Source organism: Danio rerio, chromosome 14, assembly GCF_052040795.2.
Source record: "Danio rerio strain M-AB ecotype USA chromosome 14, GRCz13ab, whole genome shotgun sequence".
Lineage (NCBI taxonomy): Eukaryota > Metazoa > Chordata > Actinopteri > Cypriniformes > Danionidae > Danio > Danio rerio.
In genome coordinates this window covers 55,809,547-55,834,000 of record NC_141034.1, presented here as the reverse complement: position 1 = coordinate 55,834,000, position 24,454 = coordinate 55,809,547, and the positions used below count along the sequence as shown (strand labels likewise).

At 35.7% G+C, this 24,454-nt stretch overlaps 3 protein-coding genes across 6 annotated transcripts in view; 1 reads left to right on the top strand and 2 right to left on the bottom strand.

The window, feature by feature from the left end:
- Positions 1-20,038, bottom strand: part of pdlim7 (PDZ and LIM domain 7) — a 114,408-nt gene extending 94,370 nt beyond the window's left edge. For both annotated transcript variants that reach the window (NM_200840.2, NM_001328701.2), the window contains 2 exon segments: positions 7,497-7,595; positions 19,907-20,038. In NM_200840.2, the coding sequence (NP_957134.2) occupies positions 7,497-7,595; positions 19,907-19,927 (120 nt within the window). In that variant the 5' untranslated portion in view covers positions 19,928-20,038.
- The window catches only part of rnf44 (ring finger protein 44), a 325,815-nt gene that overhangs the window by 179,129 nt on the left and 122,232 nt on the right, over positions 1-24,454 (bottom strand). The window lies entirely within an intron of this gene.
- The window catches only part of unc5a (unc-5 netrin receptor A), a 716,311-nt gene that overhangs the window by 668,958 nt on the left and 22,899 nt on the right, over positions 1-24,454 (top strand). The window lies entirely within an intron of this gene.

Below are 24,454 nucleotides of genomic sequence, written 5' to 3'. Positions count from 1 at the left end.
GGCACCCCTCATTAAACCCTTTAAGATTACATGCTGGCTGACTGACTGAGAGGTGCATGATGCGTGAGGCCAGCAAACACGACATAGCTTTCAGTTAAGATGAACACGGTTTCCATAACTGTACTTTATTTATAGATAAAGGTCTGTGGTTTTGCATACAATGGCTGCGTCCGAAACCGCCTACTACTCAGTAGGTACTGTATTTGAATTTAAACATACTACTCGGCCATTAGAAAAGTACGTTCTATACAGTATGAATGTGAAAAGTATGAATGGAATTCGGACGCACTACATCCGCCATTTTGTCATGGTCACGTGACCTACCTGCGTCAGTTGCGTCTCCTCACTTCCATTCATGAATTCTCTCACAGGGCATTATGGGATAGCGCAGCGTGCATGGGATGCGCACTTTAGAATCTCGCCGGAAGTAATCCGGGTACTTCTCGCCTACTGATTTTCGAATTCTATGAATTCGGACATACTACTCGGCTCGCATACTGATTTTAGCGTACTGTATAGTATGGAAGTATGCGGTTTCGGGCGCAGCCAATGACTTTATCTTGCTGGAGGACGCATCAATGCTGCTCTGTAGGTCTATTGGAGACATTCATAAAATATCCCTAGCAAATCTAAAAAATGTTGGAGACAAACTTGTTACATAAACGTACCAAATGTTCAGTAGCGTTTATTTGAGCGCACAAGAAAATCTGTGCTTGAGCAGTGTATATTTGAGGGCGTGCAAGAAGTTGTGTGCACAAACAGAAAAAAAAATCGGCGCACAAGCAAAGAGATTTGCATGCTCATATTACATGGATGCGATTTTGACTTGCAATACTGCGCTCACGACATCGGTCATTGAAATAACAACATAGGTAGTTGGAAGATCTGTGTAAAAGTCTGGAAAAAATCCTAGAGGAAACACTGTTAATGATGTCAGAAATTTCAATAACACTTTACTTTTAATATTTTAAATGTAATAATAATGATGAATATAGCTGCAAGCAGCCAATAAAGGGCCAAGAAATGCAGAGGAAGAATGAGCAATGCAGTCCAGAGGCAGAATGAGCAGGCAGCAAAGTCAAAAGCAACAAGATTAGTAAGCAGCATCTGACCAAGGAAAACAAGGAGATTTTGAATTAATTTGAAGTATGTTTCACCTAAAATATCAGATTATCATGAAAACAATTAACGTATGAATGATTTATTAGTTTATACCTTTACTAATAGGTGACAGAGTTGCAAATGTGATATGTTGTGGTCAGTGTTAGATGACAATGGCGCACAATAACATTAACAACAACATAATCTTTGTTATGATTTGGGGAAAAAGCTGATAATAAAGGAACAAGCTATTACAAAAACAAATTAGAATAGTGTTACTATGAATAAAAGAATAATAAAATGATTATAATAAAAACATGATTATTGTATTTTAACTATGGTAAGCAAAAATTATCAAGGAATTGCTATAGTAACAAATTTCAAATAAATTGTTGAAATAAAAAAATTAAATAACATTACAAATTTACTACATTTACACTATACTATTACAAGAATATAGTACAATGTTACAAAAAATGAAATTGCAATAAAAACATAGCTATTGTATTGTAACCATGATAACCGCAAAATACCAAGGATTAATCAACATATCAAAATCAATAAAACACAACAAATTTACTATAACTACACTTTTACTAAGATGTTTTAAAGTTAAATTAAATTAAATGAATGAATAAATAAATGTCTTTCAGGGCTGCACGATATTGGAAAAATCTGATATTGCGATATTTTATTTTCTGCGATAAATATCGCGATATGAATACAGTTTCAGAAGATGGTTTGAATAGCCCTATTTGACCATTTTCTGGGGAGTCTAACAGTATGTTTACAGAAACTGAATAATCACAATGCAAAAAAAAAGATTTTATTACTTTGTCTTGTTTCTAGTCTAAAAATTCTTTGATCGAGTAAAAATATTTATATTTATATTATATGTTTCGTTTTCACCATCAGAATAAATAAGAGAAAAATAAGAGTTTTTGGCTTGTTTTAAGGAAATTATCTGCCAGTGGGGTAAATGAAATAATTTCCTTTTCGCTAAATAAATATTTGGACTATAAACAAGATAAAAAAGCAAGACTTTTTTGTATAAACCATATAAACACAGTGATTAAATACAATTCTGTAGCTCCTGCTAAACTATAATTCAGACTGGACATTGCATATCTTTGCGATGTGACGATTGCAGATGCATTGCGATATCAATGCTAAAACCATATATTGTGCAGCCCTAAAGTCTGTTCTGATTTTGGGAAAAGCATGTTGGTATCAATGGAACAAACCCTTACAAAAATATACACCGTTTTAATACAAATACAAAATAAATGAAGACGTATGACTATTATATTTTAACAATGTTAACCACAAACTCCTATGGTTTTTCTATAGTTTAACCATGGTAGGACAACTGCTGTTATACAAATAATGAATCAATCTTCCAAAATAAACACTATAGGCTACAAATTTAGCATAATCATTGTATACTTTAATAAAACCATGATTAATTTTAATTTTGCAATCACAGTTGGCGAATAATTTAGTGACAAACACACAAAGCATGTGCATTTTTACCAAACAATGCTTGTTGTTTCTCCTATACAAAGCTTCCTTAAGGCATATAGAGTCAAATGCATTGTAACAACAAAAAATACATGCATCACCCTTATCCAAACCGAGACCACATTATTATCCCCTATGGTATTGGTATACATGCAATGACCTTTAAGCAGCCGCCGCCATCAGAGCTGACGTCGTGTATACTACAAACAACACTGCTCATATATGGAGTGGAAATTGAGCGTCTGGAGCGGATCTGTTCAATATGCTCCATCAGAAGTGTCTGTAAAGCAGGATTCAGTGGTGAACAACGCATGCTGGAAGCTAAACAAAGCACAACATATCCTTGTGAGGACACTGAAACAGAACATTTCTAATGGGGTTGATATCAAGCGGTGACATGTTTCTGAAGGAATGCATGTGTTGAAATGGAGCTCACGGAGCACACTGTTCTCGTTAACTGTAATGCATTTCCTTTTGGGGTTGTGTTTGATGTCTTTCTGCGTGCGCAGGACTGAAAAATGCTCATTATGGGGATGAAAACACCTTGAGTGAGTGATGGCTTCATGTTACCCAATTGAAGTCTGCCAAATGTCTCGCTTATTAGTCAAAACCTGCATTTACACCATGTCTGACAATAGATCGGAATTTGCACACATGTAAACACACACAAATATCCTTTTTTTGATTCTGTTCTGAACCAAGTTTAATAATAGTTTTGGATTTCATTAGTTTTTATATCGTTTTGACTTTTTGTTTTCAAACTACTAGTTTTTATTAGTTCCTATATTTTGAAATGACTTAGTTTTAGTTTAGTTTTTATTAGTTTCAGTATTAGTTTTTTCTAAATAAAGATATTTGTTAGCTGCAAGATTCAACAAAATAAATATTGTACAATAAAAATTCAGAAAGAACACTTTCATCTACCATCTACTGTCTACCCATCCTCAAACTCACATACAACAGCCCACAAGATAGCAGCCTTAAGTACAATATGTGTGCAAGGCTGCTCTGAGGTTAGATGCACAGTAGTGATGGGAAGTTCAGATCTTTAACGCGGATGTCAGGACTCGTGTAGTCAGTAACAGTTATTTCAGTCAGTTAAAACATCACCATGATCTGAAAAATGTCTTGCAGTAAAGTTTTGCAACCCAACTAAATCATGATTCACTTCTTTAAATTCCATTACGATTTTCTTTTATGAAATAAACTTACGTTTTTCACCAGATCCTCTCATTAAGCCCTCGGTTTACCCGCGCTGCAGTTGTTCAAGTTTGGTTCAGTCACAGCGAGCTGACATGTACTGTTTGTGTTTGGTTCACTGAATCATGCACGAGCATTTACATTTGCATTTAGTCACTTAGCAGACGCCTTTATCCAAAGCGACTTACAAATGAGGACAAGGAAGCAATTTACACAACTAAGAGCAACAATGAATAAGTGCTATAGGCAAGTTTCAGGTCTGTAAAGTCTAAGAAGGAAAGTATTAGTAAAAAAAAAAAAAATATATATATATATATATATATATATATATATATATATATATTTTTTTTTTTTTTTTTTTTTTTTTTTTTTTTTTTTGGGAGTATAGTTAGTGGTATATTCAGAGAGGCAATTGCAGATTAGGAAGTGAAGTGGAGACTAAATAGTTGAGTTTTTAGTCGTTATATATGGATAATACGAGCAGTATTATCCGTTCTCCGCTTCTCAAATATGATCTCAGTGTAACGTTACTGTTCTAATAACTGAATGAGAGTATAAATTGGATTATTTATAGTGAGAGGGGGGTATTAAAGGCATCACACACCGGATGTGCTGTTCAGCACCGCGACATGGGTGAAAGTTGAAAATAATCACACACCAGACGCGCACATTCAGATGAAGTAGTTTGTGGATAAGTGCTTACTGGAGACGCGAATACTTTCAAATAATTCAGTTCAATTTGGTGAACTAGCTCAACCGGTTCACTTAGAAGATCCGGTTACATTTGTTCGCGACCGCGATACAGAAACACAGCACAAATGTGTTAAAGTAATAGTTTTAAGTGTGTATGTAATGCCGTCACCATGCTGCTGTCATGTCCACTAGTTGTTTTTGTTGCGGGAGCAACAGCGAGGATGACTGGAGGAGAACTGGCTCGATCTTGCCAATGGCAGCAGGACTACAGACTCTGAGGCGCCGTACGGGTCAAACACCTGAATTGCGAATTATATTTACTTCTAAAAGGCGTACAGTAAGATTATGTATCAAATACATTTACAAAGATGAAAATGAAGGAGGTTTTTGCTATAATTTTAGTTTGTTTCAGTTAGTTTTGTATGTACACCAAAGAGCTTAGAATGAACAAGAGGCGACACTCTAGTGTAATTTGGGAAACAGCCAGTAGAGGGCGCGGCGGCCATTTTGGAATAAAACTCCAAACATTTAATGCGTTTTAAATATATAAATAAAAAACAAAGCAGCTGCTTGCCATCGCGACAGTAATTAGATCCAATGGACGGCCGATCACTTTCACTCCAAAATGGCGGAATCCGGGGCTGTTGCTGGGCGCTGCTGTTGCAATGGAACGTTCTATTGAGTGTCGCATCTTGGTCATTCTAAGCTCTTTGTGTACACAAAACAGTTTCAGTTAGTTCTAGTTTTTTTTTTTTTAACTCTCATTTTCTTTTTTATTTTAAGTTAACGACAATTATTTGACATTTTAGTTTTCAAAACAACGAGCTCAACCCCGCCCTCACTCTCAGCTTAAGACAGGGGTGTCCAAACTTTGTCCTGGAGGGCCGGTGTCCTGCATATTTTACTTCCAACCTTAATTGAACACACCTGAACCAGCTAATCAAGCTCTTTAGGTATTGACCTTATTCTCAGCTGACGAGCGGGCGCTGCCATTTGGGTCTTTTTGGCTTGAGACTTCCGGTCTCATTCACTTCCATTCATTTTTAGACATTAAAAACTGCTCATTATGCTGCTTGATGTTGCAATTTGATATTTTCTTGTTATATTATTCTACTTGCAGGGTTCAACGCTAGGGATTTTTTTCTACCGGCCCGATTGGGCAAGTGGTTCAGATTTTTACTTGCCCTGCCAAAATTTTATCTGGCCCCACCAAAAAAGTTAGCCATTTAGTTATTTAGCATAACTTTTCTTTAAATACAACTGACAATTTAAAAATGATTTAATTTAAATACAATACTGATTAGATTAAATAAAGTGAATGGTTTAATGTGTGGTTTAGTTGAATTATTTAGTTGACAATTTTATGTTTTTTTTTTTTTTGTTTACAACCAACCAAAATTCCTAATTTTATAAACCGGCTCATTACATCAGTCTATAATAGTGTCAACATTTTGATTTTTCATTTATTTGTAAATCTAGCTTTAAAATGCATTTCACTTCTTGTTCTTGCTTGAGCCATCAACATAATAATCATATTAGCCGCACGAACCACGCTTACTGGGCAAACAAGTTCTGAAACACGTCTGGGCATGAAATCATGCAATTGACAGTCGCAACTAAATAAAATTTTAGTAACAAGGCAGCACTAGCCCCGATCGGGCCAGTAACCATTCTGTATACTGTCCCGAGCGTCTTGCACACTGGCCCCGGGCCAGCGGGCAGTCCTTATTGTTGAGCCCTGACTTGGTCTGTATAATCTTGCAAACATTTGTTTGTAGAGCAAGTAGTTTGACCGTTTTCTGCCGTTTATTATTCCTAGTCATTTCTCCCATAGGCGACTGAATCTGAAGTTCTAAGACAATCGCGAAAACAGGCACACTTCCGCATTTTAGAATAAGGTCAATATTAGAAACGCGTGTGTGTTGAAGCAAGTTGGAGCTATACTATGCAGGACACCGGCCCTCCAGGATCAAGTTTGGACACCCCTGGCTTCAGACTACTCTATAATCCTTAGTAAAAGTTGAACTCAGCAGCTTTATTAACAGTTTAAAGAGAAAACTCTGAGTTAAAACGTACTGCTATTTAGGAGAACACTCAATGGGGAGATCAGATGTTGTGTAAATACGGGTACAGGGGTATACTTTATAAACGTGGCGTAAGCACAAAACCAGAGTGCTGTCACCGACTCGGTCCCAGTCACTCCCCTCCCTGGCCAGCAGAGGCCGCCATCTCCGGACTTCTAGCATTACATCATCCACTTACGCTGATTGTGCACACACCTGTCCTGAATCTAGTTAACGACCCACGTATCCTTTATAAGCCGCACACAAACACTCAGTCAGTGCGAAGTCTTGTTTAGCCCCGGCCAGCATTACGGAGCGTTATTTCCTGCCTGATCTCTCGTGTACAACTCCAGCCTGTTTCTGACTCTGCTTTGCCTTCTGCCTGCCCACGACCCAAGCCTGATACACGGACTTTGATACACGCAGCCTGCCTTTGACCCATGCCTGGTAAATCCCTCTGTGTCTGTTTACCGCCAGTCTTGAAACCTTTCAGACTATTGTTGATGTGTGTTTGCACTTGGGTGCATATTGTGTGTTTGAGTAAGAGCTTGATCAATAAATACTGCATAATGGATCCCTCCGTGTCAGTCTCCTCGTTACAGGTGCAAAATATAAAGTTATCTATAAAAAGCTCATTTGACGGAAGAACTTGCGCAGATGTAAATGTTGCCTTAATTGAACCACTTTCAATCTTCATGAGCCGTGATCACAAATAAATAACCACTTTCTGGTTTATGCTCACTTTTAGGAAGGTTTCTATGCAGATTAATTAAATCAGACCCAGAGCTGTGCATTAAGACTCAGCGTAAACACAGCCAAACTGAAACTGTCAAGAGAACAAATGCGACATCATTTATAAGCAGCCCGAGCTGTGAAACAAACTCTTCCATCGCCAGATCCAAAATGGAGGACACTTACCCTGGACACGGTCAGAGGAGTGTTGAAGTCCTTGCCTCCCTGAAGCCGAAAACCCCAGGGTGCAGGTCCGTTGAGTGTTACACAATATATATTCATGGCCTGGAAGAAAAAACAAACACAGGTTATACATTTCATCACGCTGTAATAATATTGTTGGGGATTCTGGGCTCTTAACAAGGCTGAAAGCAAACATTCCAGAGCCACATACGTGAAAAGAAGCGTGTCTGGTATGCTGTTGATGTCTGACTGCTCGCCAATTAAACCCAAAAACCTTCTGGACTGAAGACTCACTCAACTGTTATATTAATTACGGTTGAAGACAACATTATTAGACCGCAATCTCCAAAATAAAAGTCTTCTTCAACTATTTCCCAAGTGACTTTAACAAAGAGAAGATTTTTATTTTTTAACACAATTGTTAAAAATAGGAGTTTTAATAAAAAATTTCTAACAAGCAGAGCCGGACAGAATATGGAACTATTTTCAGCAATTTTTGCATAGAATTTTGTAAATAAAGTCTGGATTTAAGAGAAATGATTTTGAGACTGTAGTAATTAAACTTGAAACATGAGATAAACAGTAACAACTTTAACTTAATTAAGGTTTACAACGCAAATCCAATAAAACCACTTGTTTGGTGAACAAAAGTCTCTCAAAATACACCTACAAAAAAAAGAATAATAATTTAAAAAAAAAAATATATATATATATATATATATATATATATATATATATATATATATATATATATATATATATATATATATATATATATATATATATATATATATTACTCTACAAAATGTATTGCTAAAACAATCTGTGTAAAATTCAATATGGCCCACTAATAACTCATTTATTTAGTCTTTAAATAATGTTAAAATAATATTACTTGTTGTTCCACAAGACACTAATATTCAGTTATTTATATCTATCTACATTCCATCAATTTTTTTCTATCCAACAAATTAGACTTAATCCAGATTTAGGGATGTCTTGATCCGATCACGTGATCTGAAATCAGTCCGGTCACACCGCTTCAGACTAGGTATGGGACGATAACTGTTTTCAAGGTATACCGCGATTTGGAAAAAGAAAGGTTTTAAAACCATCTAAACTTTCTGCAATACCGTTTCTAAGGTATGCCTACACTTTTTTATTTAAATTTTTTTGTTTTTGTTTTTTAGGACAACAGTATATCCACAAGAAAAAATATCAAAAAATAAATTGTAACAAAAATCAAACAATAATCAAAAAAAAAGTTAATAATTCAACAATTCAATAATGTTTACTGTTCCAAAATATTCTAAATGTTCCTCAAAACAAATTATAATTTGTTCAAAGGGGAAAAATGTTTTCGTTTTTTTACCCAGACATTTAAAAAGAGCATATATTAGAGCATTAATCACAATACTGTGAATCTGTGATATTTTTATGCAAGGTTATCAAACCGTCTGAATCTTATACCGGCCCATGCCTATTTCAGACTTAATCAGAATCGGACATTACTTCCCAATTAGGACTATATAAATACACACGCATTATTTCTTAACACATGTTCAGTTATGCGGTGACACAGAGCTCGACCTCTTTCTTGACTTCACACAGAAACAGCAACGTGTGCCGCATGACATCACTTTGTTGCAGAGACGCTATTGGTTAAATGCCAGCAAAGTAGAACACAGAAGCAGCTTGAAGCGGTCTGGAGGCATTATAATGATGCTGACAACATTGCCAAAGCAAACTGTGTGATATGTAAACTTGGGATTGCCTCCTGTATGGGTATTTTAAGTTGAGATGCTGTTTGTTTTTATATTAGAATATTTTTATATTTTCTGTTGCACTGAAGTCTAAAAGTGAAGAATTTATGTTATTTATTACTTAATTGTTCAAGCTTTCCCACAGAAGTGCTCTGTTTGTTAAATCTTAAAATAAGGAGAATTGCAGTAAATAAGAAATAAGGAATTCCTCCTGGATCTGTTTCTTGGCTTTTCTTTATACTTTTTTTGTTGTATTATTGAAGTATCGGATCAGGTTTCAGTATCGGCAGATACTCAGTTAAATGACTCAAACTCAAGAGCAAAAAAACCTGATCAGGACATCCCAATCCAGAATACAAAGTTAGGAAATACTCAGAAAAATGTCCTTGCACTGTTAAACATCACTTGGGAAGATTTGAAAATTAATAATATTATATAAATTAATAATAAATAATAACAATTTTGTCTTCAACTGTATATCAAAGCATAAACATACGAGTCAAAGATGGCCCTGTTTAGCAATTGTTGTGGTCTTGTCACCAACTGCTGCTGTTTTAATGCTTATAAAAATATGCAAAATGCATTGTTCCCATTTTTACTCATATACAAGTCAGAATTGTTATTTTGACCACTAAAGTAGAAAACACTGCCAGTTTGCTTTTCAGAAATCTGGCCACCTTGGTAAAAAAAAAAAAAATTTATGACTTAAACAATTTTATAATTATTATTATTATTTTTTTTGTTTATTAGAATGTCGCACTTAATATTACTACTTTTTAAAATCATATTATACTATTTTTTATTATTTTTTTTTTTTGCAAAAAAATTGCTTCATATTTTTACAATGATTAACACACACCACACTAAAATGTCAATGTAATAATAGTTTTCAGATAAAAAAACAGGCATATTTAAATAAGATTAATTTACTGAAATGAATAAATATGTATTAATTGTAGAAAATATGTATTAATTGTTTGCCATACATTTCATCAATTAATGTACATCACATATCAAAACGCAATATTTTGCATGATCTCTTATTCCTTTTTATACTTTAATATATCAAAATAAGAGTGAACTATTTGTATGTAAATGTATCTGTTAATGACATTTATAGTTCACACATTTTTGAGAGACTTTTTGTTCTCATTTTTTTTCTACAAAAAGTTAGTATAATATACTTCCAATGCATATAAAACCACTTCTGTACATTTAAAGTAATGCACACAAAAAAATGGCACCTCTATACACATGCCACAATATACACATGTATACAAAAAGCAATTCAGCAAACCTCAGTTGAACATAAATGTAAACTATATTAATATCCTGCTAATAATAATCAGCTAAGGCATATTAAATTCAGTACATGTTTAAATATCAAGTTAACACAATTGGCAGCACTGAAATCAGTTGAAAATCCATTTCTGCATGATGAATGTTCGTGGTTATAGAGCAACATTCAGACTGACATTCAAGAACTGGCTTATTTCAATTAATTACCAGGTAGGAGACAGAAAAAAAGCACCTACATATTTCCATTTCATGCAGATTTGCAAATGAATGGTCGGTGATGCACAATAAAAGCACACATTATCTACACTCCATCAAATCCACCAGTGAAAATGCAATAAATTATGAGAAGGCAGCACATTTAATAAACTACAGATGGATTTACAGCACTTTATAGTGGCTGTATGTAGTATAAAGCGCAATGACGCGCTTAAGCTTGATGACAGCATTAATTCAATAGCTAGTGCATGTTACGGTATTCGTCAAACACTAAAATAATCCACCTTGGCACCTTCAGCACAACATTGCATCACTGTGCTGATTATGTTACAGGTTGGTACAAGAACAGTCAGCTACTAACATTACAGAAAACTGAATGCCAAGGACAAGCAGAGTGAAACCCCAAAACAATTCCTCCTTTTTCACAGAAAATGCTCACGCACACACACACACACACACACACACATTTATTAACTTTACAGTGATATCAATTCACACGGCACAACATTGACTATACCTGGTACATTTATTATAATTTTAAATAAGTGAAACCAAATTAATTGCAATTAATAAAATCTGTTTCAGCCTGATTTTTTGCTCAGAAATTATTTTAACTTAACTATAAAATAAATAAAAAAACATGTAAAAATAATATAATATAAAAATAATATTTTTTTTAATCACTTTAACTGTGCCATTAATTCACATTGCAAAAATCTGATTATTTCTGGAACTTTAAAATGATTTTAAATTAGTTAATCCAAAAGGCTAAATTAAATTACAATACATAAAATCAATATTTCATCATGGAAATATTAATAGTTTACAGGAATGAACAAACAGCTCATTCCCTTCACTGAAACTAATAATTTATTAATTACCAATGCATTAAAAGGATAATCAAATTAAAATGTTCAGTTTATTTTTTATATATTTACCAAATAAATTATATAAAAGTTTATACAAATAAAAATAATAATAATTATTATTATTATTATTATTAATATTATTATTATTATTATAAAATGCTTATAAAACTGACAGTGATATTTATTCACTTTGCACAACATTGATTCTACTTGGAATTTTATAATCCTTAAAAATTAATTATACTGCAAAAGGCCACATTTAATTACAATGAATAAAGTCTTCAAGTTAATATACTAATAATTGTAAAGAAATATTTTAAAGATAGGCTAATAATAATAATAATAATAATTATTATTATTAATTTGGCTGTTTTATATTAATTTATTTTGCAAATATTTGATTTTACTTTATAATATACTTTAACATGAGTTAATGCAAAAGGCATAATTGCATTGCAATAAATTAAATCTACATAATACATTTCAGCAAGAAAATATGAATATTTTAAGGGGTTTTCTTATTTAATTTAACTGACTGAAACATACTGGCAAATAATAATAATAACAATAAAAATAAAAATATTTTAAAAGGACTACTTTGCAGCATGCTATTACTTCACATTGCAAATCTCAGTCATCTGACAAAGATAATGGCTAATAATAATAATAATACATATTTTTCAAATGAATACTTTTACAGCATTGCAAATCCTTACTTCTAAATGGAATTGTATAATAATTTTAAAATTAAAGTTAACCCGAATTGCCCACAATGTGAATAAAATCTACATGTCAGGAGTGCACACATCAGCTATATTTACAATAGCTCATTCACTTGACTAAACACTTATCCATTAATAAACCGATAAATAATAAGATTAATTTAAAATGTCCTTGGCACCTTCAGCACAACATTGCATCACCACATTGATCACGTTACAAGAACAGCTGATATGACATAAAACTTAAAAAGGTATAGTTCACACAAAAATGTAAATTCTGTCATAATTTACTCTCCCGTTACTAGTGTGAAACATCAGTTCTTTATGACTTTACTCTTTATGACTTTCTTCTGTTGAGCACTATTAACTTCAATGTTTTTCACACTAAGGAAGCGAGTGGCTACAGGTTTACAGATTTCATCAAAATATCTTCTGTATTCAGCAGAATAAAGAGTCTTCTGTAAATACTTGAGGCAGAGTAAATAGAGTAGATGTTCATTTTTGGGTGAACTACGCTTTTAAAACCAAGCAAAAGTCCACAAAAAACATCACAATTCCTCCTTTCCATAGATGTATACTCTCTGAACTCTACAGCAAATCCCAAATAATTATAGTACAATAGACTTGTAGAATTAGTAACTTAAACCACAGCCACAACCACAGCCATATCACCCTGCAGCCCAAGAGTGGTTACTCACTGAAGCTAAGCAGGGCTGAGCCTGGTCAGTAGCTGGATGGGAGACCACATGGGAACACAAGGTTGCTGTTGGAAGTGGTGTTAGAGAGGCCAGCAGGGGGCGCTCAACCTGTGGTCTGCGTGAGTCCTAATGCCCCAGTAAAAGTGAAGGGGACACTATACTGTCAGTGGGCACCGTCTTTCAGATGAGACGTTAAACCAAGGTTCTGACTCTCTGTGGTCATTAAAAATCCCATGTCACTTCTGGTAAAAGAGTAGGGGTGTAACCCCGGTGTCCTGGCTAAAGTCCCTCAATCCGCCCTTGTGATCATGGCCTAACCCAATCATCCCCATCCATCGAATTGGCTTCATCACTGTCTCTACACTCCACCAATAGCTGGTGTGTGGTGAGCACACTGGCACCGTTGTCCTGTGGCTGCCGTCGCATCATCCAAGTGGATGCTGCACACTGGTGGTGGTGTGGAGAGACCCCCCTCATGATTGTAAAGCACTTTGGGCGTATGGCCATACACAATAAATGCGCTATATAAATACACATTACATTACATAAATTTAAAGCATAATGTTAATTTGAAGTGCTTTGTTTATCCTCATTTTGGATAAAAGCATCTGCTACACTGCAAAAAAAAATTAAATAAAATGCTTTTCTTACTCCAAATTGGGGTTGTGCGGTTTACGGGTACTAAAGTAGTATCATGATACTATGGCTCCAAACTACTGGCAGTGCCACTGTAGTTTGTCATTAACGCTCTGTCTACAATGCATAACATGTGGAAAAGTCACTAAAAAGCTTACACGCTTGTGCAACAACAGACCATTCTATTTAAATAGTCTGTGGAGTAAGGCTGGGCAATATTGGAAAAAAAAAATGATCACAATCACATTTCATATCAATGGATATCGATAATTATTGAATATTTTTTAAGCCGAGTTGTCAATTAATTTATTTGTTATAATATCTTTCTTTAATTCATTATTTGTTTATTGTATGATGGATGTTTTCTTTATAATCCATTTAGGAATATTAGGATTTTTTTTAAACACTTTTTTAAATTTACCAACATTACTATAGAAGGAAAATAGTTTTAATAGTCAAAAACAAAAAAATATTGATATTTTGTCAGTATCGATAAAACTTATTTTTAATTGATATTGACAATGGTGTTCGGTCAATAAATATCAATAAATACCACTTTTATCGTCCAGCCCTACTGTGGAGCACTTTAAGGTTGCAAAAATGTGTAGAATTCACACCTTTTATGGTAGCTTATTGCACGTTTTCTGATGCTTCAGTTCAAACGCACATCTGAATTAGTTCATTTCTGTTCCTGTCAATATGATTTAGTAGATACAACAATTGCAACAATCTACTAAAAAAAAAAAAAAAAAAAACTCACAAAGTGAAATTTTGAATTACTTTGGATTCTTGCATAAGACTAAAAATAAATAAATAAAACAATAGATGAAGCAAAAGAGCAACAGAAAACATTAAAACTTTTTGACCCCTTCATTTAGCCTAATTTACTTTTTTGTAACGAATTTCATTCAGTATAATTGCATCTTTATTTTAATGTATTTTTTGTTGGTCAGTTATCTACAAAATAAACAAAAAGAACCAATCTATTTTAGGTGAAGTGATGTGCAAACACTTTTTTAAAAAATAAGGGAATCATAATTTCAATTAAATAGGTTTATTATAACATGTACAATAGGGCTGCTTGATTATGGGAAAATCATAAATCACGATTATTTTGGTCATGATTGTTATCCCGATCATTCAAAACTATATACAGTTGAAGTCAAAATTATTCGCCCTCCTGTGATTTTTTTTTTATAAATATTTCCCAAATGATTCAGGAATTTTTACAGTACTTCCAATAATATTTGTTTTATTTTGGCTAGGACAAAAGCAGGTTTAAATATTTCGAAATCTATTTTAAGGTCAATATTATTAGCCCCCTTAAGCAATACATTTTTTGATTGTCTGCAGAAGAAACTACTGCTATACAATGATTTGCCTAATTACCCTAATTAAGCCTTTGAATGTCACTTTAAGCTGAATGCTAGAATCTTGAAGAATATCTAGTCAAATATAATGTGCTGTCATCATGGCAAAGAAAAAAGAAATAAAAGAAATCAGTTATTAGAAATAAGTTATAACTATTATGTCTAAAAATGGGTTGAAAAAAAATCTTTCCATTAAACAGAAATTGGGAGAAAAATATAAAGGGCAGCTAATAATACTGACTTCAACTTATATACAAGTTGAAGTTATATAGTTATTTTCCTACCCAGGGCTCGAAATGAACTTTTTTGCTTGGTAGCACCGGTGCTCCTAACTTTAAAAAGTTAGGCGCATCAGTCAAAATTTAGTCGCACCCACCAATTATGAGCACCATTACTACAAGTTTTATACAAACATATTTATTGTATTTGAAATCAACACTAATCAAACTAACAAGCAAACAATACAAATAAATAAATAAATATTATATATATGCAAGCATGAGGAAAATATGTCTCAACGAAATCCCGTTATCACAAGAAAATACATTTTATAACATAACTGAGGGACCAAAGCACGGAGCGCTCACCGGCCCTGTACACACTGCTTGAATGAATCTGTTAACGGTATAACTGTGCTGTTCTCACAAGTGCTGTCTGATATTGCACTGATGCTTTTGACATATACTGTACCTTATTATATGCATACATGTTAATAGCAATATCTGTCTTTTTAGGAGTAGCGATGTAAGTTTACTCAGTGCAAGCCCGTTTGCGATAGTGTACGTGGTGTAATTTGACATCTGCCACTTGCACGGCGGACAGCATCTGGCGATTATATGAAGGATTAAACAGAGGCTCTCGTGCTAGATGTGGCGAACAGTTACCTGAAAATTCCATCCCACAGACTTTTCATGGCGGACTTGAAGCCACTGGAAATCTTCTACTCTTGGAAAAGTGTAGATGGTGGACTAACATTCAGCACATGATCACTAGTAAGATGTGTCATTATTTGTAACTTTAGATGTCATGGTTTCTAAAACTAAATCTGTCAGTGTTATCTTCATTCTCATCTTCAGCGCTTTACAGGTTTTCACGGTAGTAGCTCTCTCTGTCATCCGAAGCCAGAATGCACTGAGTGATTGACAGCTGATATTAACCAATCATTCGCGTTCAGTGCTAGAGCAGTGGTGGGCCAATAAGAAGAGCATGAAGGCGGGGCAAGCATTACGGACTTGGGTTTGTTTACTGCAGCAAGTTGACATGACAACTGTTTTAAACCATTCCTGAGCGCTGCGTTTCACGTTTCAAGTGCAGACAAAGAGCTTAGAGATGCATTCTGCGTGAATGTCTCCCGAATCCGCGCATGTGGTGAACATTTTGCAGTAAAAACTGGTCGCACACAACAATTTTTACCACTCGCAGAAATGCTCCCAAATATATTTTGAGGTCGCATAGATGAAATTTTGGGTGCATATGCGACCAAAATGGTTGCAATTTCGAGCCCTGTTCCTACCTGTAAATAAGGAAAGGGAAATAAACGCAATAGAATAAAAATAAAAGGAAAAAACTGTGATTTAAGCATCTTCACTGTAAGAAAAACACTTTAATTATAGCTCCAGCAGTCCTTCAGTCAAGAGCAGTGAGTGATTTTCTCCTTTTGCTGTTTGATTAATGATAAAAACAGTCGGCAGCAGGAATATTGCACGCTGTCTCTTTAAGAGCAGTACGGTTGTGATTTATGTTTTTTTTTCACTTGTCTTTTGATTCTTAACTCATTTGTTTATTACATAAATAAGGGGTTAATATGAATAATCAGTAAAAACTGCATTGACAAATTGGCATGTATATGACCATTAAAGCGCTCAGATTAAGATGACTTTAGTGTGTGCTCTGCTCGTTTATGAGGCTTAGTTCATGCACACAACTGCATGCGACAGGACAGCCCTCATTTACAATATAGTATTTTGGACAATTTTCTTTATTTCATAGATTTGAGTTGACAGTATCACAATACTACTTCACTGTAAACACCAAAAAGTTGAGGTCATGCAAACCATTTGAGGAAACCGATTGCAACAAACCTTTTAAGTTTAAAAACTAATCCTAATAAATGCTGTGAACTCGACCTATTTGGGTAAATGAAGCAATTTGAGGAACAGTAAAAACCCAATAAACGAAGAGAACTCAAGACAACTGAGTACTGTAAAACCTAATAAGTTAAGGCAACTCAAACCCTTTGAGGAAACAGATTTCAACAAACTATTTGAGCTAAAAAAACTAATCGATGAGTACTTTGAACCTTTAAGTTGAAGTAATGAGGCATTTAACTTATTACCCTCAACATGGAGTTCAAAACTCTTTTCAAATAAGTAGAATTAACGTCCAGGAAATTCAGTGAACTACACTCATTTCATTTGATAAAGTTGACTGTTGGGTTTTACAGGGTTGGTATCACAATACTTCAGCTGAGATAGTATCTTAATGTGAATTAATGGTATCGCAACAACCCTTCACGATTCTTAAATAAAGAGGGATTTTCTAGACAAGCAAAAATAGTCTTGTTTTCAGAAATAATGAGTCAAAATGACACGCATTATCCTTAAAACAATCAAATTAATCTGCTAATTGTGAAAGCAAAATAATCGTGTTTTTCCTTTTGAGATAAGTTTATTTAGCTTACCCCATTGGCAGATTATTTTGCTTTTTTTTTTTACAGAAAAGCTTACTTCATTTTGGCATATTATTTCTTTTTAAAAAGACACTATTTTTTGCTTGTCTAGAAAAACTTCTTGATTTAAGAATTTGTAAATATTTGGATTAGAAACAAGACACAAAATCCAAGTAGGAAAAGCATTTTTGGCAGCGTAAATGAACAAATGTGAAATCCCAATTACAGGACATACCTTAGATCACTTGTCACCCAAACCTCCAGAAAACCCAAGTGGAAATCTGGCACAGCCTGACGTTCTCCCTGCTGGCAAAGCTGATCTCCCACCCCTCCTTCCCTGCCACACGGCTTCGCTCCACGTCTCTCTTACTCCACAGGCTATATAAGGAATGTAAAACTACACCAAACTATTTCAGCCCAACACCCACGAGTCACGGAGAGGGGGAGAGAGAGAGAGAAAACATCTACTACCTCACATTCCCTGGCTCTACATGCAACATTTAAAGCCATAAAATGCCAGAAAAAAGACAGGTTGTAAGGGTGGGCGGCCAAATGAACATTCCTCTCGCATGCGTTTCATTTGTGACAGCTTTGCCCTGTGGTAAAAGTGTAGTTTAGAAGACATTACGCATTCTGAATGCTCCTTTTTATTGCACTGTGCAAATAACATATGGTCAGTATGACAAAAACACTGCAGGTGTATGTAATATACAACATGTTTTTAAAGCCTGTGGTCAAACAATAACTGAGCATGCTTTTTTAAATGTTTATGACCAATCAATTAATATAAAACATATATGATTAGTATAGATCAATTATTTACAATCGCACTTTGTGAATTTAATAACTTTCCCTTTGTTAGTTTGATGTTTCGACCCCACCGGGTGAGTTAGAAACACAATAATATATCTGATGAAGCTGAAAAAGCACATCATTTGGCATGAAAGCACTGGAGTGTTCAAGCAACATGAGCTCATTTCTGACAGTGGGGTTCATGCGAGTGCAGAAATAAATCTGCTTTGTGAAGAACATGCTGCTAAATATTGACCTACAAACTATACGTAAACTCTGTGTAATTTATATGAACCTTAATCGCAATCTGTAAGTGCTTTTAACACTGTTAATAACAATAGTGACTTAGGCTACAAATAGTCTTTAAAACTATTTCAGCAGAACAGAGAGCATATATTTAGCCCAGATTAGATTCCAAACCACATTTCAGTGTATTAACCAAGTAAAGCATTACTAAATACAGGTTTTTAAAAAGTAAACAATGCCTTATTGAGCTATTATCAAAAAATATTATGTTTATAATACATTTTCTATATACATTTTCGTTTTAAGTGCAACCATTAATGTTAGTTTTCGTTTATTTCCATATATTACTAAAATACATGCTTTAAAAAAGTAACCAATGAGTTAAACAATTATCAGACAATCTTACACTCCAAAATGTGTTTAAATACACAAATTTAATATAAGGAATTTTGTCTAAAGTTATCATGGCAGCTTTTAAGTCTAACCATTAACGTTAGTTCTCGTTAATTTCCATGTATTACTAAGTGTTTTAAAAACGTATCCAATGCATTATTAAACTATGATCAGACAATATTACAATCTAGAAATACTCAATTTAAGGAATTTTCGCTGGTATGACAGTTTATAATAACTTGGCATTAACGTTACTTCTCATATGTTTCAATGTAATACTAAATTCCAAGCAATTATTATTAAATGTATATATTAACAATAAACCAAAATAAACTATTATAAAACAATATTTAAATATATAATACCATTAAATATACAAATTATATACGATAAGGATTTTTTGCTAGTTTGGCAGCTTTTAATAACTTAGCATTAACGTTAGTCCTAATTTATTTCCATGTATTACTAAATTCCATGCAGTTATTAGTGAATACATGTTTTAAAAAAGTAACCAATGCATTAATAAACTATTATCAGACAATATTATAATCTATAATACCTTTAAATACACTCAGCTTGAAAACAGTGAGGAATTTTCGCTAGCGTAGCAGCTTTTGACAGTTAGCATTAACGTTATTTGCGGTATATTTGAATTCTGTGCAAGTTAAACGCGACGGGCTCCTTTAAAGCCCACTTTCTACCGGTTTTCCCATAAATAAGTTTGTTAAGCAGCGGATTTACCTCCTTCTGGTCGGCAGACATCTCAGCCTTCTGTCTTCTGTCTGTGACGGACTGTGAGAAACAGAGATTAAGCCAAACTTCAAAAAGTTTGTGGATTTGGGCGTCAGGTCGCAAGAAGCCGCAGGTTTTCCCTGTTGGATTTTCTTTTAGTAGGACTCTAGCTGTACGTCACGCGTCACGTGGGTGCCTGACGCACGCGCTCGGTGGGCGCGCCACCTTGCCAGACACACATAATTATGTATTTAACCCCCGAAAAGCTAATAATAATGCATTAAACCCTCCTGTTATTTAATAATTCTGTAAACACCGTTGTGTCAAAAAGTAAACCGCTTTCGCTAAACCTCTAAAATAAAGTATTATATCTCATTTTAACTCACTGTGCATGAAGAAACAAGCTGATCTTCATCAGAAACTCAGTGAATATGCAGGTTTTCCCTCATTAGTGTGCAGTATTTCATAGGTGTTTACTCAGTGGACAACCCTCGTTTCTTACTACAGTAAAGGGTGTATTTTATTATGCTAAAAGTACCTGCAGAAGTGTTTTAGCAAAAGAGTAGACATTAAATTTAAAGGGCGCCTATTTTACACCCTTTACCTCAAGATTTATTATGAGTGTTTAGTGTCTTCAGAATGTGTCTGTAACGTTTCAGCTCAAAACACCCATCAGATTATTTATTATAGCTTTCAGAATGTTGGATATTTCAGCTCTTAGCACACTGTAGCTGTTGTTGGCAAAGCCTGCAGAATTATGAAGTTCAGTCTTCACTTCTGTTTATTCACTGCTCAAGTTAAAGAGACTAGAAATACCAAAGAGGAAGAATACCAAAACACATTTTTTAAGATGCTGACAGTCATAAATGGAGCTTACGCTGCTAAAAACACTATTAGCACCAACCCGGGCTCATTGTGGAAACGTGGTCCTGCGGACGTTTCTGGAGACCAGTGAATACGTGCCGAGAGGTACGTACGCCTGCAGTTTTTGTTTTTGCGAATCCGCGAGAAGCCGTTGTTGTGCGCTTTTTCGCATCTCAGACGCCTCTCGCGAGCGCAGTTCATGCCCGCGCTGTTCTCACGTGAACCCACCAGAGGCCGCTGTCCGACTGACCGGATGATTGACTGCGTGACCGGCCAATCGGCTGACCCGCCCTCCTCCTTTCCTGAACCCAACCAATTTTACCGATTGACCCGCCCGCCCGCTCGCTTCCCTAAACCCGAGCAACAGTTTACAAAAGACGTACGAAAAAAGAAAAGCCCTGATTTTTTTTTTTCTACTGCGTTTTCGGATTTCACCGTGTTCTCACCCTGTTACGAAACTCGTTCACTTCATTTTTGAGATTTTGTTTTTTTCTTACCAGATTTCTGGAACCGCTCTTCCCCAAACTCGAAACCGATCGCCATGGTCAACTCCTCTCATGCATCTCAAGCCTGCCGACGTACACGGTGAGCTGAGTGGACAAACGGGTTGCAGTGGGAAAGCCCTCCGGCCGGCCGGCAAGCGCGATAGGGAACAGCTTCACACCGCCCCGCAGCATTGCTTGAAAAAAAATAAATGCAGGCGTACGTACCTCCCGAGACGTATTCTGCTGTCTCCAGAAACGTCCGCGGGACTACGCTTCCAAAACGAGCTTGAGTTGATTAGCACACATATGCTTAGCTAAAATGACAAAATTGGTTGTTTGTGCGTTGTTTTGAGCAAATTCGCTCTTCCGGTTTGAAAAGAAATTTAGAAGCTGCCTACCAGCGATTAGATCATTGTGTAAATTCCAGCGTGAAGACTGGATGTCTGTACCGGCGGGTACAACGTGACGTCTTTGAGCTTTCAGTGTTAATTCATGAGGAAGACTTGGTTCGAACCAATAAGCGTGCTCCATTGTAAATGAGGTGCAACCAGTGGTGTAAAGTAACTAATTACAAATACTCAAGTAACTGTAACTGAGTAGTTTTTCTCAGAAATTGTAATTTAGTAAGTAATTTTAAAAATGTGTATGTAACGGAGGCCAGCTAGTGTGTGCTGTCCAGGTAAACCTCACTTCTCTGACGTCTAAAGGTGCTCTAGCGACAGACACTAGAGGCCATGGTCTTTAGCCTCCTTGCTAGAGCAACTGACTTCTATGCGGAAGGTAACCAGATCGAAACCAGCTCAGAGCAGATTAGATGTCGTACGACCAGAGGGTTGACACGTACTTTTACTTTTCCTTGAATACATTTTTAGTGCAGTATCTGTACTTTTACTCCACTACCTTCCTTCAACCTGCAGTTGCTTCTTTATTTTTTCTTGTTTATGGGAATTAGAATAATCAGTCCTGTAATTTCTGTCCAATCAAATCACACATAGAAGGTAAATCGCATCATAATGAACTACTTCAAGACATGTGCACTTTACATTGCAGCAATTTGTTTGGAAGCATTAAGTGTCCAAGAAGATGTCCAAAATCTTTACATGCACTAACCCAGAGAATGTTTAGATCAGGGATGCCCAAGGCTGTTTCTCAATTCCAGGATCGCAGAGAACGGACTTGCATTCTTGTGGAGAGCGGTCTTGCCAGGTGTCCTCGGAAGAACGAACTCAGGAGACCACGAGGGCAGAGAACGCGTCTTTTGATAAATGAGATGCTGCATTCTTCCTGATGGTCACATGACCTTCACGCGTTTTAAATGGAAAATTATTTAAACATTACAGCACTCATACAACGATTTATTGTTTTCCCCCTTTTTAAAATATAAATTTTGCATGAAAACATTATCAATATACTCTGCACAATATAAATAAAACAGACTTTAATATGAATTTTAGCAAACAAACACCCTTAATGTGTTTATTCCTTTATTAAGATGTCCATGCTAATGTTTACTTTCACCGTTTCATTTAGGGAAAGTCCTGAGGCAAATAATTTATATCTCTGAACTTTAATAATAAATCTAGATAAAATGCTGCGCTTCCTACCTCCAGTCGCAATGACTTCTGGGACTTCCAGAGCGAGTTCGATGCTCAACCCTGCTGAAAAATCCACCTTAAACCAGCCTAAGCTGGTTGGCTGGATTTAGCTGGTCGACCAGGCTGGTTTTAGAGGGGTTTTGGCCACTTCCAGGCTGGTTTCCAGCCATTTCCAGTCTGGTCTTAGCTGGTTAGGCTGGAAGATGACCAGCTAAAACCAGCTTGACCAGCCTAGCCAAGCTGGGAGTCCAGCCAAAACCAGCTATATCCAGCTTAAATCAGGCCGGTCAAGCTGGTTTTAGCTGGATGTGGCTGGTCATCTCCCAGCCTAACCAGCTAAGACCAGGCTGGAAATGGCTGGAAACCAGCCTGGAAGTGGCCAAAACCCCTCTAAAACCAGCCTGGTCGACCAGCTAAAACCAGCCAACCAGCCTAGGCTGGTTTAAGGTGGATTTTTCAGCAGGGAAGTCTGCCTCGGTGCATCCTCGATATCAAATCACATCGGGAAGTTTCACTCATCCTCTGTTCTTGCGGTCTTGAGTATTGGAACTGAACTTTGGCAGCTGATGATGACGTTACACGAGAGCACGAGGACGCAAGACCGCTGAAGAACGCATATTGAGAAACAGCCACAGTCCTGGAGGGCCAATGTCCTGCAGATCTTAGCTCCAACTTGCTTCAACACACCTGCACGGATGTTTCTAGAAAGCATAGTATGAGATTGATTAGCTGGCCCAGGTGCGTCTAATTGGGATTGGAACAAAACTCTGCAGGACACCGGCCCTCCAGGACCGAGTATGGGCACCCCTGGTTTAGATGCATATCACTGATGGGAAGATGATGGATATTTACTGTATGATGACCGAAATGGCCTTAAACACCCAGCAGGCACAAGACGTCAACATGCCGTCAGATTGAAATAGTACCCTAACGTCGTGGAGACGCTGCATTTTGTTTGGAAATGAAAATCGGGTTTACATCAGAACTCAACGTCAGCCCGATGTCAATGTCCAACGTCCAACCTCAAACCAACCAAATATCAACATCTAATGATGTTACAGCTTGACGTTGTGTCAATGTTACCACTATGACGTCTATCAGACGTTGAATTTTGGTTGCCATAACTGATGAATAAATGTCAGTATTTGACGTCAATAGGATGTTGATTTAAGATGTCGGCTCGACATTGGATTTTGGTCACTTTCTAACAACCTAAAATCAACCAAATATCAACGTCATTTGATGTCATTATTGGACATGAAAATAATGTCCTTAGACGCTGGCTAGACATAGAATTTTGGTCACCTGACATTACAACCTAAATCTAACCTATTAACGTCTTATAACGTTGTGTGCCTGCTGGGCAATAAATATATGCACTACAGAATGTTACGTTTACACACATCCACGAATTACATGTAAATGCATCAACTTTTAACAGCGTAATACTCACTTTTAAAAGGGCTACTGTTTACTCCTACTTTGAGTAATATTTACGACAGGTACTTTTACTCTACTCACACTACATTTTTAGGCAAGTAATGGTACTTTTACTTAAGTATGCTTTTTTTTTACTTAAGTATTAGTTAAGTATGCTTTTTACATACTCTTTT